The sequence below is a fragment of the Gobio gobio genome, assembly GCF_949357685.1.
Source record: "Gobio gobio genome assembly, chromosome: 18".
NCBI lineage: Eukaryota > Metazoa > Chordata > Actinopteri > Cypriniformes > Gobionidae > Gobio > Gobio gobio.
In genome coordinates this window covers 45,817,633-45,835,305 of record NC_137111.1, presented here as the reverse complement: position 1 = coordinate 45,835,305, position 17,673 = coordinate 45,817,633, and the positions used below count along the sequence as shown (strand labels likewise).

The 17,673-nt window shown below is 36.2% G+C and overlaps 1 protein-coding gene across 3 annotated transcripts in view; it reads right to left on the bottom strand.

Moving 5' to 3' along the window:
* Positions 1-4,847: 4,847 nt before the first annotated feature.
* foxn2a (forkhead box N2a) overlaps positions 4,848-17,673 on the bottom strand; it is a 49,147-nt gene continuing 36,321 nt past the window's right edge. For all 3 annotated transcript variants that reach the window (XM_079842366.1, XM_079842367.1, XM_079842368.1), the window contains exons 3-6: positions 12,767-12,891; positions 11,330-11,379; positions 10,721-10,789; positions 4,848-5,947 (exon numbers count right to left, since the gene is read on the bottom strand). In XM_079842366.1, the coding sequence (XP_079698492.1) occupies positions 5,502-5,947; positions 10,721-10,789; positions 11,330-11,379; positions 12,767-12,891 (690 nt within the window). In that variant the 3' untranslated portion in view covers positions 4,848-5,501. The remainder of the gene's footprint in view (positions 5,948-10,720; positions 10,790-11,329; positions 11,380-12,766; positions 12,892-17,673) is intronic.

Sequence of the window (17,673 nt, the reverse complement as noted above, 5' to 3'; positions counted from 1 at the left end):
TTAAAGAAATGCTTTCTACAGAACAAAACTTAATGAAGTGGTCACAATCATTTCTAACTCATGATGTTCACTTTTCATAATCAACATTGACAGATTGACAACATAGAGATAAAAAAAAAAAAATCACATAATATTTAAACATAAATATAAAACTAAATACATTTTCTTGATGGCTACAACAATTAAATTAGCTACAGTGCAGAGAAACTTCCTGTCGGAGTGGGATTTGAGCAAATGTCCCGTGAGTGAGAGGTTCATGAGAGGAGCGTTTTGCTGGATTTGGCCACAAATGCCGAAATAAGCCATAATTTTGTTATATTTGTAACTCTTTGGTATATTATACACTTATAATTTCTATTACATTACTACTAGTACTGTTAATACAAATAAAACCAATCTCTGGGGGCCCAAAAGTGCGCGGGCCCTTAGAATCGTCCTAATTCCGTGGTCATAATGTTATGCCTGATCTGTGCATGTGTATACATACATATATAAACAGTATATAGCCTACGAGCAACGAAAGTTGACAGACAAATGCAACTCTAAATTGAGTTTAGACAAAACCATTTTAAGTAAAACAGCTTTTATTCAGTAATACCATATATAATGCAATTGCATATCTTTGGCGAAAATAAATTTTATAAACATTTTATTAACAGAGGTTAGCGTACAAAAAACGAGGGGTTTGTCCAAACTGATACTGAGGTGGCAGCTGTCAGTGTTCAGAACAGAAGTCAGATTTATTTACATCATTCAATGCAGTCTCGACACGCTCGATATTAAGCAGAAAACAGGAGGAAATATGATAATCACACACCACCATAAACACGCGGAGGCTCTTCACACTCACACGGGTCAGATTCATTCACAAACACCGGCCTCGCGCATCCACTGGCGCAGATCCACCTCTGAGCTCTGATTGGCTGGAGGAACGTCTATGGTCACGTGGCAGTGTAGAGAAACAACATCAGTCTACAGAATTCATTTCAGGAATGGCAATTTCATAATACACTCATGTTAAAAGAAAAATCAAAAATCATTACACATTTTCCCAGAATTCATCTCGCTTCATGGGTGAATCTCACGAATACATGTTCTGCTCATAGTTCACTAAATTACACATTTCTTTGAATGCACAAGAGTTTTGGCATAAATTTGCATGGTATGATATACTGTATATGCTAAAACTTATGCATACACACACACACAAAAATGTTTACATAGGCTATTCAAATGCAATATACATACATACATATATAATTTGCATGTGCATATATATATATATATATATATATATATATATATATATATATATATATATATATATATATATATATATATATATATATATATATATATATATATATATGTATATATATGTATGTATATGTATATGTATATATATATATATATATATATATATATATATATATATATATATATATATATATATATATATACATATACATATACATACATATATATATATATACATATACATACATATGTGTGTGTCTATATATGTGTGTGTGTGTGTGTATACATATATGCATGTATGTGTGTGTGTCTCTGTGTATATGTATATATATGCATTTATTTGTGTGTGTCTATATATATATCTGTGTGTGTGTGTCTGTCTATCTGTGTGTGTCTATATACATATATGCATGTGTGTGTGTGTCTATATACGTGCGTGCATACATATATGCATGTGTGTGTCTATATATGTGTGTGTGTCTATATATATGTGTGTGTATACATATATGCATGTGTGTCTATATATGTGTGTGTGTATGTATACATATATGCATGTATGTGTGTGTGTCGGTCTCTGTGTATATGTATATATATATATATATATATATATATATATATATATATATATGCATTTATGTGTGTGTATATGAGTGTGTGTGTGTCTGTCTGTCTGTGTCTATATACATATATGCATGTGTGTCAATATACGTGTGTGTGTGTATACATATATGCATGTGTGTGTCTATCTATGTGTGTGTGCCTGTCTGTCTGTGTGTGTGCCTATATACACATATGCATGTGTGTGTGTCTATATACGTGTGTGCATACATATATGCATGTGTGTGTCTATATACATGTGTGTGTGTCTGTCTGTCTGTGTGTCTATATACGTGTGTGTGTGTGTACATATATGCATGTGTGTCTATATATGTGTGTGTGTGTATACATATATACATGTATGTGTGTGTGTGTGTGTGTGTGTATGTATATATACACACACACACACACACTTTACAATAATTATAATCCAGGGGAAAATGTGCATGAAAATATTGTCGAAATGCACCAAAAAAAATAAAATCCTTATCCTAAAACAGTGAGATATAATTTCTTAAATTTCTCTTCATTTTGATTTTGAGGTGAAATCAGGATTAATGTTCTGGACATGTTTCGTGAGATTCACCCTCACAGGGACTTGGCAGTTTTATTAGTTAATAATCAATACTTCTTAACCTGACGTATAAAAAAGAAGAGAAGAGCAGGATTAGTAAACCGGCCTTGGCAGTGATTACAGAGTTTGTGTATATTTTGGCACCAGAGGAACAAAAGCAGGTTTTGAAAGCAGAACTAAACGTGTGAAGAGTTCAGCAGCTCATTAAACGTGACCCTTTTGTTCTCGGTTTTCAAACGTGGCGTCTCAATGAACTCTAGGTGTCTCCGAGGCGGTGATTTACATGTTTTGGCACAGGTCACGCGTTTCAAACCAGCTTCAAACAGACGGTCAAATGAGGAACAACAGAAAGCGCTGCTCCAAACACACAGCAGGAATAAATAGCAATATTTAAAACATCATGTACCTGTGCGAACATGCTTTGTTTTTGTAAATGTGGCAGTAGTTTCTTACGAAGACTTGCGGATCATATTTCACCCCAAAATAATTATAATAAAGAAAGAATGCGCAATATCGCACAAAAAGAATATCCCATTACTGTAATGTTTGACCTTTGAGTTACTGTAAAACATGACTGTATTATGGCAACAAATAATGCAATACTATTTTTTAAATTAAAATCAGCATAAATTATTAAAACAAATACTACCATGAAGTATAAATACTTTACAATTTACATAATATGTACATTTTTGTTTTGACATTACAGTAATGGAAATAAACGAGGCGTTTCATGCGTGTGCCTTTTCCCTCCCAGAATCCTCTGCAGGCTCAATGTGGCAGAAAACGTGCTTAAATTGTCCCTCTCTCTACATGCAAAATATAATCTCCTATTTTTCCATTGATTTTGAGGTGAAATATGACAGGTTTCATACGAACACATGCATCTGTACACCCAGAGTCTTGAGCTCCTCAATAGGGAAACTCCCAAACGTCTGCTGACTGCGTTAAAACACGCAACGAATGGGCACAGAACCACACACACACACACACACACACACACACATATATATATACATACCAAGAGGAAACAGAGCTACACGGCTTGTGTTTTTTGCATAGGGTCTGGACAGAGGGAATCAAACAGCAAGCTCTGCCATGAAAGGCCTGTTTCAGTTCACACACAACGGATGGAACAGATCACGGAGAGCAAAGAGAGGTGCAAAAGAACAAAAGGAACGAGGATGAGGATGGGAAAATGTGGCAGTTTTGTGTGTATTAATCCTCCGGGTGATGGTTGATCCGGTGTTGATATTCCAGATCAGGCTTTGATTGCAGTCCGTCATGCGTTTTATTGTTTTTAACTCTATCGTTTGATAAAGACTCGTAGGGTAAATCTCAAGAAAATGTCCAGGGTCAAAAGAGAAATTATAATAGTCTTCATTTTTTAAAGATTTTCATGGCAACCATGCACATTTTTCCTATAAACTCTCATTACTTTATGCAAAAAAGAAAACGTTTTAAAATACATTCAGGTAGACATTGCATGCCAATTTTTGCTGATTTTAAAAGTAAAAAAAGTCATAGTAAAAGTTAAAGTTATTTGCTGTTTTTGTGTTCCACCTCAGATTTGTATTAAGATATTGGGGGGGGGGGGGGGGGGGGTTTCCTAAAAGTTTGGAAACATTACTATTTTAATATTTTTGAAAGAAGTCTCTTTTGCTCACCAAGGATGCATTTATTTGATCAAAAATACAGAAAAATCTGTATAATTGTGAAATATTACAATTTAAAAGAATTGTTTTCTATTTGAATATATTTTAAAATGTAATTTATTCCTGTGATCAAAACTGAATTTATCATCATTACTGCAGTCTTCAGTGTCACATGATCCTCCAGAAATCATTATCATCAATGTTATTATCAACCTGTGATACTTTTTTCAGGATCATTTGATGAATAAAGTCTTTTCTAACAATATAAGTCTTTACTACCACTTTTTAAAAAAATCAATTTTACACATGCTTGCTGAATAAAAGTATTAATTTCGTTAAATAAATAAAAAATACTGACCTCAAACTTAAACAGTAGTGTATATTGTTACAAATATATATATATTTTTTTACTTTTTATTCATCAATGAATCCTGGAAAAAGTATCCCAGGTTATAAACAAATATGAAGCAGCATCCAACATTGAGAAATCATCATATTAGAATGATTTCTGAAGGATCATGTGACACTAAAGATGCTGAAAATTCAGCTTTGCGTCGCAGATATAAATTATATTTTAACATATATTCAAATAGAAAACCATTATTTTAAATAGTAATAATATCTTTATGATCAAATAAATGCAGGCTTGATGAGCAAAATTCTTTCAAAAACATAAAAAAAATAGCAATGTTTCCAAGCTTTTGACTGGTACAGTAATGAGAATTTATTTTAATGCTAAACAATTTATTTTTCTTTTATTTATTCTGGAGTGAAGTGTGACGTATTTTCATGAGATTTACCCCATAAACAACACCGCTGACGGAGCCTTTAAAGAAAAGAAAAACTCATGCGTTATCCATAAAAGCTTTCCGCATGCCATCCGCAACAATCTCCAGTGCTTCTGATGAAGGGAAAGAACATAACACCAGACGCCTGATGATAATTATTGCATTTCTTTGTTGTGTACTTCAAAAAAAGGAGAGCGAGAGAGAGAGAAAAAGCAGGGAACTCTTGACGTAATTCTCATTTCTTGGAGCGCGTTTATAAAGTGGACGACGGGAGAGGTTAGTGCTTCGAACAACACGGACATGCACTCGTTCTCTGTAGAAACACCACAGATTCACTTGGAAGAGTAGGACACTCACTTAAAGAGGAAGCATGCAAACGTTTAAGAGAAAAAACATCAATTTCTCCCTGTCCAACTTCACTGAGAGAAATCCTTCATCTTGACGCAGGTACAGGAACGTCAGCCTGTGTTTCTCCATCGTATGGCTTCGTTCATCTCCGTGTGAAAGCTGCTATTGCCGTAGTTTGAGTCAGGGAGGGAAACTCTCTCGTATAAAAGGAAAGTTAGATAGGTTTCCATGACGTGAAAAATGAGGAGGCACAGTCCAGGGGTTCAAATGTCACTAAGGGCTTCATTTCCGGTGCTTTTCCAGTTTTTTACTCTTGGCCGTTTGCTTGGAGAGATCCAGGCCGGAGCGGATCCCGGCCAGGTGCAAGAGAGACCCGGCCGCCTCTTTCAACTCCTCGTCCAGTTCCGGTTTGGACTCGTGGCGGGCCCGTTTACCGGGAAGAGGGCACTTGACGGAGAGCGGGCGGCGAACGGGAAGCGAGGGCAGACGTGAGCTCCTCTCCTCCTCCGAGTCCTCGTCGCTGTGGAAGCCTTCGCTTCCGGCACGCCGGCCCTGGCCGGAGTCACAGCCGGCCTCATCCAGGGATGAGAGTGAGGACGAGGAGGACGAGGAAGAGCGAGACGAGCAGCGCTGGAAGGAGGAGCTGCTGTAGTTGTGGTCCTGCTTTGGGTCGCTGCTCACTAGGACTGAGTCCCGGCGTGAGAGGTCTATAGGGCTGTCCGGGTCACCTGCGGACCAAACCACAACCATTACAACATGGACACTCGTAGCGCAATCATCATTTGTGTCATCAAAAATATCACCACACTTCCCCCGGTCGACTGATTACAATAAGAAATGCAAATAAGTTTTGTAAAATGTTGTTTAAAGAGGAGCTATTATGCCCTTTTTCAGAGTCTTGATTTTTCGGATGGATGGGTGGATGGATGGACTGACAGAAAGACAGACAGGTGGATAGATGGATGGAAGAGTAGATAGATAGACCGACGACAGACAGATAGACAGAGAGAGGAACGACAGATAGACCAACAGAACGATGGATAGATAGAATGATAGCTAGATAGAACAATGGATGAATGGATGGAATGATCGTTTGAAAGACAGAAGAACGATAGATAGAACGACAGAACGATAATGCATGAATGGATGGACGGACAGACAGATGGACATAGATGAATTGATGGATAGACCAACAAAACGATAGAACGAAAGAACAATAGCTAGATAGAACAATAGATGGATGGATGGATGGACAGATGGATAGATCAACAGGATGATTGGATGGATGGATGGATGGAATGATAGATAAACGATATATAGAGCGATAGATAAACAGAAAGATGGGTAGATAGAACGATGAATGGATGGATGGACAGATAGACGGAACGATGGATAGATATTATGAAAGAGAATAGAGTAAAAATATCACCATACTTCCCCCGGTCGACTGATTACAATAAGAAATGCAAACAAGTTTTGTAAAATGTTGTTTAAAGAGGAGCTATTACGCCCTTTTTCAAAGTCTTGATATTGTGGATGGATGGGTGGATGGATGGACTGACAAAGAGACAGACAGGTGGATAGATGGATGGAACAGTAGATAGATAGACCAACGACAGACAGATAGACAGAGAGAGGAACGACAGATAGACCAACAGAACGATGGATAGATAGAATGATAGCTAGATAGAACAATGGATGGATGGATAGAATTATAGTTTGATAGAGTAAGGAATGATAGATAGAACGACAGAATGATAATGCATGAATGGATGGACGGACAGACAGATGGACATAGATGGATCGATGGATAGACAGACCAACAAAACGATAGAACGAAAGAACAATAGATGGATGGATGGACAGATGGATAGATCAACAGAGGATGATTGGATGGATGGATGGAATGATAGATAAACGATACATAGAGCAATAGATAAACAGAAAGATAGGTAGATAGAACGATGAATGGATGGATGGACAGATAGACATAGATAGAATGATAGAGAGAGGAACGACAGATAGACCAACAGAACAATAGATAGATAGAATGACAGATGGATAGAAAGATAGATAGAATGAAAGAATGATAGCTAGATAGAACGATGGATGGATGGATGATGGAATGATAGATCAATAGAGCGATAGATAGAACGACGGATGCAAACAAGTTTTCTAAAATGTAGTTTAAAGAGGATCTATTAGGCTCATGTTCAAAGTCTTGATTGTTATTAGGTTCCACTAGAACAGGTTTTCATTCTTAAAATGTTCAAAAAACACATTATTTTCCCATATTCTCCATTGTTGCGGCTCCTCTCTTCCCAGTCTGTCAGTAATGCTCTGTTTAGTTCCTGTCTCTATGAAGCCCCTCCCTCTGAAAAGCACAATGTGCTCTGATTGGTCGGCTGGATCAGTGTGTTGTGATTGGTCAAGTGCTTCAAGCGTGTTTGGGAAATGTCCCGCCCCTTACCATAACCGGCAGTTTCAACACACAACTAACTAACTCAACCAGGCCCCGCCCCTTTATTCTGCATATTAATTATTTAAATGCAAAAAATATTGTGACGTGTTTGTTCCCGGAAGAAAACTCAAGACTACAATGGAGGCGTTTCAGGAGTTCAGAAACACTGACACTGATGTAGAGAAGAGCTCAAACAGCAACATTACACACTAAAGATGAACATGGAAAAAAGCAGAATATGCTCTAATCCAGAACAGAAAATTATTTTTCATTTAGTTGACATAAGTGTCAATCTGTAAACCGGCGTGATCAAGTGCTTTGATCCGCCCGTCATAATGAATCGCTCTTCTTCTGCTGGTTGATTCTGCTATGGGTGATTACGGCTCATTAGAGCTAGAGAACACTACACTGACACGCTTAACGAGGATAAAGACGTGTGAAGGAAGTGCAATGCTGCGCTAATTACCAGCAAGAGCTTTTAGTCATTACACAGACATATTTGCAAAACCATCCGCATAAATAAAGACTTTCAGCATGAACCTGAACTACACACTCCTCCACTACACACACACACACACACACACACACACACACACACACACACACACACACACACACACACACACACACACACACACACACACACACACACACACACACACACACACACACACACACACACACACACACACACACACACACACACACACACACACACACAGCTGAACTCACACACAGATTCACACACGCCAACATTACTGTGATGGGGCACATGAGCATATCTGAGAGAGACAGACGGATAGATAGAACGATAGAACGATAGATAGATAGATAGAACGATAGATAGAACGATAGAACGATAGAACGATAGATAGATAGATAGATAGATAGATAGATAGATAGATAGATAGATAGATAGATAGATAGATAGATAGATAGATAGATAGATAGATAGATAGATAGATAGATAGATAGATAGATAGATAGATAGATAGATAGATAGATAGATAGATAGAACGGCAGATAGATCGAATAATAGGTAGTTAGATAGACAGATAGAAGGAAGGAACGAATGATAGAATAATAGAGTGATAAAAAGAATGAATGATGGATAGATAGAACGGCAGATAGATAGAATGATAGGTAGTTAGATAGACAGATAGAAGGAAGGAACGAATGATAGAATAATAGAGTGATAGATAGAATGAATGATGGATAGATAGAACGGTGGATAGATAGAATGATAGGTAGTTAGATAGACAGATAGAAGGAAGGAACGAATGATAGAATAATAGTGATAGATAGATAGATGATTGTTTTATCGTTCTATCTATCCATCATTCATTCTATCTATCGTTTTATAGTTCTATCTATCATACTATCCATCTATCTGTCTGCATGTCTTTCTATCGTTTTATCATTCTATCTATCTATCTATCTATCTAGACAGACATAGATAGAATGATAAAAACAATAGATAGACAGAACGATAAAATGATAGATAGATAGATAGATAGATAGATAGATAGATAGATAGATAGATAGATAGATAGATAGATAGATAGATAGATAAAATGATAGCTAGACAGACAGACAGACAGATAGATAGAATGATAGGTAGATAATAGATGATCTTTTTATCGTTCTATCTATCATTCTATCTATCATTCTATCTGTCTGTCTGTGTCTGTCTATCTATCTATCCATCTAACTATCGTTTTATAGTTCTATCTATCTATCTATCTATCTATCTATCTATCTATCTATCTATCTATCTATCTATCTATCTATCTATCTATCTATCTATCTATCTATCTATCTATCTATCTATCTATCTATCTATCTATCTATCTATCTATCGTTTTATAGTTCTATCTATCTATCTATCTATCCATCTAACTATCGTTTTATAGTTCTATCTATCTATCTATCTATCTATCTATCTATCTATCTATCTATCTATCTATCTATCTATCTATCTATCTATCTATCTATCTATCTATCTATCTATCTATCTATCTATCTATCTATCTATCTATCTATCTATCTATCTATCTATCTATCTATCTATCTATCTATCTATCTATCTATCTATCTATCTATTGTTTTATAGTTCTATCTATCATTCTATCCATCTATCTATTGTTTTATAGTTCTATCTATCTATCTATCTATCCATCTAACTATCGTTTTATAGTTCTATCTATCTATCTATCTATCTATCTATCTATCTATCTATCTATCTATCTATCTATCTATCTATCTATCTATCTATCTATCTATCTATCTATCTATCTATCTATCTATCTATCTATCTATCTATCTATCTATCTATCTATCTATTGTTTTATAGTTCTATCTATCATTCTATCCATCTATCTATCGTTTTATAGTTCTATCTATCTATCTATCTATCCATCTAACTATCGTTTTATAGTTCTATCTATCTATCTATCTATCTATCTATCTATCTATCTATCTATCTATCTATCTATCTATCTATCTATCTATCTATCTATCTATCTATCTATCTATCTATCTATCTATCTATCTATCTATCTATCTATCTATCTATCTATCTATCTATCTATCTATCTATCTATCTATCTATCTATCTATCTATCTATCTATCTATCGTTTTATAGTTCTATCTATCATTCTATCCATCTATCTATTGTTTTATAGTTCTATCTATCCATCTATCCATCTATCCATCTATCCATCTATCTATCTAGACAGACATAGATAGAATGATAAAACGATAGATAGAATGATAAAACGATAGACAGAACAATAAAACGATAGATAGATAGATAGATAGATAGATAGATAGATAGATAGATAGATAGATAGATAGATAGATAGATAGATAGATAGATAGATAGATAGATAGATCATTAGAACAAAGGAACGAATGATAGATAGAATAATAGTTATAGACAGAACGCTGGATGGATGGATGGATGGACAGGTAGTCAGCTAAGCGTCATACAGAAGGTTAGAGCAGATTATTGAGTGACAGATCGAGGTCTTCTCTCACATGGGTCAGTGTGGTGTCCGGGGGCCGAGTTCAACAGCATCATCGCAGTCGCGGCATCGATGTCAGACTCTGTAAAAGGACACAAGACACACAGCGGTCAGAGCACTGCTCAGTGTGTGTGTGTGTGAGAGTGAGTGTGTGATTATGGAGGGAAATCAAGGGGCTGGAGTTTCTCTGTTTCCATGCAACCCTTCAGAAGATTTGAATAATTCATTACCAACCAGACAGAGGAGAGAGTGAACACAACAGCCACCATACTCAAGGTGACGGAGAAAGAGAAGGAATCACAATAGCCTACATCCCATAACACCTTCACAGGGTTCTCAGACTGTCTGACCAGTGAATGTCCTTGATTTTGACAGAGGAGAGATTCTAATAAATAAAAAAAATATACAAAATAAAACATTTGTACATTTCCCATGACCCTGGGAACGCTGAGGCATGTTTTGAACAGCGGAGATCATGAGAGATCAGGAAACATCATGTGGGTGAGATGTGTAAAGTGTACGCCGTTCAGAAAACACACTTAATCGGTTTCAAGCACACTGGAACACACATGCGTTTATTTTTAACCCACTTATTCACCTGAAAAACACAGAAATGGCTCACCTTTGAGAGAGCAGTCCTGGAGGAAGAGGTGGCGTGCGGGTGAGAAGGCACTGACGGAAACACAGAGACACTCGTAAGACATAAAGCAGGATCAGAAATCACTTACACTTATGAGCACAGAATGTAGGGCCCTATTGTATTTCCCCAAAAATGTTTATGGACCCCCCCCATTTTTTTTTTGACTCTAAAAGGTGCTAGATGTAATATTTTTTCAGTAAAATATCCAAAAAGGCCAGTGTTATATATTTTGTTCAGTTGAGCACTTACAATATCCCAAATGTTTCCAAATCTTTGTAAATCGTGAGAAATTGCTATTTTACCCGAGGAACCGGGACGTGTGTGTCTTAGATAGATAAGAGTGTGTCACGTCTCTTGAGATCAGAGGAGTGAGGTTTACAAGCACAGCGACTACTAGCTTAGCCTGGCTCCGCCCTCCTACGTACTTCCGCTCAATTTTCATTTTAATACACATAAAGACATAAAGAATATCGGCCAATATATCGATATTACACTTTTTTAACTCCCCAATATCGGTATCGACCCTAAAAAAACATTTCGGTCAGGCTCTATTTCGACATTACGTATGCACACATTCGTTGGCATATGCCAAAAACAACAACAGCTACATGAAGGGGTTCGCAATACAGATATTGTCTGATTTACAACATGACTATGGCTGCGTTCACACTGCAGGGCTTAATGCTCAATTCCGATTTTTTGAAAAAATGCGATTTTTTTGCAAGGCCGTTCACATTTCCAATTAAATGCGACCTTTTGTGATCTCCTGTGTGAACGTGAAATGACCCAGAAGTGACCCGCATGCGCAGAAGAGTACTCAACGGCCAACGACGTCACTTGTTGTTTACGGAAGTAGCCAAATATGGGTGTCAGCATTGGAGTTCGTTTAGCTTTATTAAAGTTATTTTCGCAACGGAGCCAGCACCATTACAACCTTCTCATGTTAAGAAGAAAATTAAAAAAGAGGAGGAGAGCAAGGTTTTTGGCCGTTTTGTGGAGCAGTGGTAGCAACGTCGGTACAGAGAAACGTGTGGGTGCGGAGCCGCCTACTTCAACGTACAATGATGACGTTTGTAGCGTATCAACGACGTGCGGGTCGGATACATGTGACCTGGCAGTTCAGACTGAAGACGCATTTCAAAAGATCGGATATGTATCGGATTTGGACCACATACCCAAGTGGCCTGGGTCGCATTTGAAAAGATCGGATCTGTGTCGTTCAGACTGTCATGAAAAGATCAGATACAGGTCGCATAAGGGCAAAAAAATCGGAATTGGGTCGTTTCAGCCTGCAGTGTGAACGCAGCCTATGTCGGAACCCCCTTTTCTTCAATGGATATGTATGGAACAGGATTGGTTTAACAAGAGCGTGCCTCTCACATCTACATGAGTTTGTACTATAGTAAATGTGTGCATTACCTGGGTGGGGAAGCAGGGGGTGTGCAGAAGGAGTGGGCTGTGGGAAAGTGCTGTTTCTTCAGGGCTTGGATCAGATTGGGTCTGTATTCAGGGTCCACACACCACAGAGAACCCTTCCCGTTAACCTACCAGAACCACACAAACACACACAGTTAGATGAGCAAACACTCAGAGACAGAAGGACACTCAGCACATCTGAAGCAAACTGTAAAAAGTGCACTTAATACAATCATTAGATCAGGCTGACTGGAACCACAAAGTCCAATCTGAATGACAGATCGACAGAGAGAACAATAGATAGAACGTTAGATTGACTGATAGAACAGACAGAATGATAGATATGATTAGATGTTAGAATGATTTAATACAATTAAAAAAAATAATATTGCTTTACAAAATGGGTTTTATGTTCTCAGAAATTTGGTGTTGCCCGTTTTAATTTTTATGGATTCAGTGTTTTATTATTTAATACAAATAGAACGATAGAACAATGGAATAGACAATGTTAGAATAATAGATAGAATCTTAGAACGAGCAAGCGAATCAACGATAGATAGAGAGATAGAACGTTTGTACGATATAAGGATATAACGATAGATAGAAATGGTAGAACGATAGATAGACCAATAGAACAAACGATAGAACATTTGATAGAATGAACAGTAGTTCGTTATACATATAGAACGATTGATAGATAGAACAATGGAATAGACAGAATGCTAGAATGATAAGTATAGATTGTTAGAACGAGCAAGCAAATGAACGATAGATATAGAACGATATAAGGATATAACGATAGAACGTTTAATAGAATGAACAGTAGAACTTTATACATATAGAACGATTGATAGATAGAACAAACGATAGAATGAAAAATAAATATAACATTAGAATGACAGATAGAATTATAGATAGAACAATAGAATGAACGGTAGAACGATTGATAGATAGAACAAATCATAGAACAAATGATAAATGGAACATTAGAATGATAGATAGAATGAACGATAGACTGAGAACGATTGATAGACACAATAGAATAAACAATAGAATGAATGATAAAAAGAACAATACAACATTAGAACGACAGATAGAATTATAGATACAACAATAGAATGAATGCTAGAACGATTGATAGATAGAACGAATTATAGAATGAATGATAGAAGGAATAAATACAACATTAGAACGACAGATAGAATTATAGATACAACAATAGAATGAACGCTAAAACGATTGATAGATAGAACGAATGATAAATGGAACATTAGAACGATAGATAGAATGAACGATAGACCAATAGAACGATTGATAGACAGAGCAAACAACAGAATAAACGATAAAATGAACAATACAACATTAGAACGACAGATAGAATTATAGATACAACAATAGAATGAACGCTAGAACGATTGATAGAATGAACGATAGAATGAACGATAAATGGAACATTAGAACGATAGATAGAATGAACGATAGACCAATAGAATGATATAATAAACGATAGAATGAACAATAAATACAACATTAGAACGATAGATAGAATGAATGATAGAATGAACAGTAGAACGATTGATAGATAGAATGATAGAATAAACTAGGGATGCACTGAAATGAAAATCTATCTATAATTCTATCTGTCGTTCTAATGTATTTATTCATTCTATTGTTCATTCTATCATTCGTTCTATCTATCAATCGTTTTCGCGTTCATTCTATTGTTGTATCTATAATTCTATCTGGCCTAAACCGAAAACCGAAAAATAGGAAACCAAGGCCGAAAGCCGAAAACCGAAAGAAATTATGCCAATTATTAGTACCATTGCATTTATGGCTATGACTGTGTACTAACTTTACTAAAATCAAGGCATTGCAATTGCATAAATTAATATTAAAGTTTCAAAGAATAAATCAATTACAAATTATGCCAATATTTATTTAGCAAATTGCAACAATGCACAGTATAAAATAAAATTCAAACTAAAATGTTTAACTTGACCCCACTCATTTGTACATTAAATAATAATGTACAGGCCTACAGAAAGGTTTTTAAATTAAATGTTCTCTCATAAAAACAAAGTACATTTCGGTCTAGTGCATTTAACATTTTTCTCTGTAGGACTACCAGAAAGTGCATTCAGAACAAGTGCAACTGCTTTAAAGATAAAACTATTTTCTCTGTAGGCCTTCAACATAATAGTGTATCAAAACAAAGACTGCCATAGCCCATATGTTAACTGTAGAATAGGGGTGTAGCGGTACACAAAACTGACGGTTCGGTACAGCAGTTTTACAAAATGGCTTTTTATTTATTTTTATTGGTTTACTGAAAAAAAAAAAGTATCCGTCCTTAAATGAATAAAATTATAACTAAAAGTTTATTGAATATATTGCTCTAAACTATATAGGGAGCCCTTACTTGCACATTAATATTAAAGGTTAACAACAGCCCAAACTATTAGCCTAAATTCAGTTGCTATGTATTTTTAGGTCTAATAATCCTATACTCCTACACTCAAATAACATAATACACAAACATGTAAACTTCACATAAGGCAGTTTTTGCAATAACTTCTAAATCTAATTATAAAATAGTTTTTTATCCAATTCGTTGTTGAAATCATTTATACACAGTGTCTGTCATTTTATTTAAACATACATGAAATAATCAATATATCATTAACAGGTTAAGTAGAATATAATGAATATAACGGCTAATATAGGTCATATATTTAGTGAAAGAGTTGATTTCTCTAGTGAACTAACAGATGTGGACACTGAATGACTGCCTGAGGTAAATGATGCTACATGACTGTTTAGTTTACAGCAGTTATATTGAGGTCTTTCTGCCGTTGAAACACTGACTGAGCGATTACACCACATATGATACGTGACAGTAAGTTGTAATGTATCCTCAACACACCTTAGATGTTCATTCATGTTTATTCTTAAGGAATAGATGATCGATCGCGCTCACAGATGATCGCGTTCACGCGCGCGCGCTGCCGCCAGATTGAAGTGTGTTCCGCGCTTAAAACATGCCCACTGTTAAAGATTGCGTTCGGGTTCACAGTGAAGTCTGGTCCTCTTCTCATCGAGAACATGAGCTCTCGCTGTCAGTGCGTGTGTATGGAGCAGACTTGGGTGTTTCTCAGATATACTGAAACACGTCCACACCGCAGACGTTGCTTCAGACAAGCACGTGCAGGTCGCGGTTTCTGTTTGCGTCATCACAACATTTCGGCCGTGTTGTTTCGGTGATAAAAGTCTTTCGGCCGAAAACCGAAAATGCACTTTTGGGCCGAATATTCGGTGCATCCCTAGAATAAACGATAAAAGGAACAATACAACATTAGAACGACAGATAGAATTATAGATAGAACACTAGAATGAAAGGTAGAACGATTGATAGAATGAACAAAAGATAGAAGGAACGATAGACCAACAGATAGACCAGCTATGTAGGCTAATGTTATTCATAAATGTAGCCTAATTAACGAACAAGAACTATTAAAGCCATTTTCATCAGATTAGGCATAAGATTAATAATGAATGTGTTTATACTGTAAATTAATATAATTCCTTTTGCAGCCTTCAGTAATTAAAAAAGCTCAGTTTGTTTAGCCTGCATTGGGCATTAGATTAGTCATGAAAGTGTGCATATTGTGAATTAATTTAATAAACTTTGCCTAGTTCTCTGGTAACCTTCAATAAATGAACGTGTCTGTAAGATGATTCATAAAACATAAATATCAGTTAACCATGTTTACTTTCTTCACTGACGAAAATGGAAAAACTTTATCAGTCCAAGCTCAGTTTTAGGAGGGGGAAAGACAGGGCGAGATAAAAACAAAGAGATGTGGAGAGACAAATAATCGACTGCCCACCGACATGCTTTTCAAGATATTGTCATCTCATTTTTTGGCCTTCAGAACATCATAAAATGCATATATATAGATCAGAGAAATCTATTTTCTCAGGGGCGCATGTCTCTGAAACGCCCAAACTACCCCACATTTGGGATCTCTGTGATTATAAAATCACTGAGATCCTACATTCCAGGGTGCGATTATGGGATGTAAAATATGATCATGCAGAATAAGGCCTTAATATGTGCTTTATAAGTAAGGGATAATCCACGGCTAGCCATGCATTCAAGGATTTTAATGCACGACAGAGGCGAAGAACCACCCGATGCGAAGCGGAGCCTCTACGTCGTGCATTAAAATCCTTTAATGCATGGCTAGCCGTGGATTATCCCGCTTATACCTTGGTTATTTGCCTAGTTAAAAACAAGTTAACCCTTAAAATGCATACCTCGGGTCTTTAGTGACCCGAGACGTCATTCACCACCCTCCTGCACATTAATTTTTTAAAGTTAGACATCAACCTTCTTAGTATTCCTAAATCAATCCATTTTAAACAATATAACAAGAAAAAAATAATACAATTATAATGGAATGCCTGTTTTTCCACTAGTTTTTTGTCCAAATTGTATAGGGTCGCTTACGACCCGAGGTGTGTAAGATTGTACTTTTTTTTTTTCTGCACAATAATAAATTAATCTCTAAATGACGAAATAAGTGCAATTCAGCTTTATTCCACAAGGTGGCAATGTCTGATACACAATGATGAAGTGACGTTTCACTCATACCATAGTACAGAAAACGAAACAATAATAATTATAATCTGCAAAACTTGAAATGGCTCATTGATTTACTGCAGAGCAAGAACTGAACGCAATCAAATATTACTATCACGGACACTAGATGATGTATCTGGTCTAGAAGCTGTCAGTGATCAAAATATTTATTTTGAAGACGTTGAAAATGAGTTTTGAGGATATGCGTGAGATCGCGAATATGAGCCAGATGCTGAATGTACTGGGAAATGAGCTCTGACGAGGG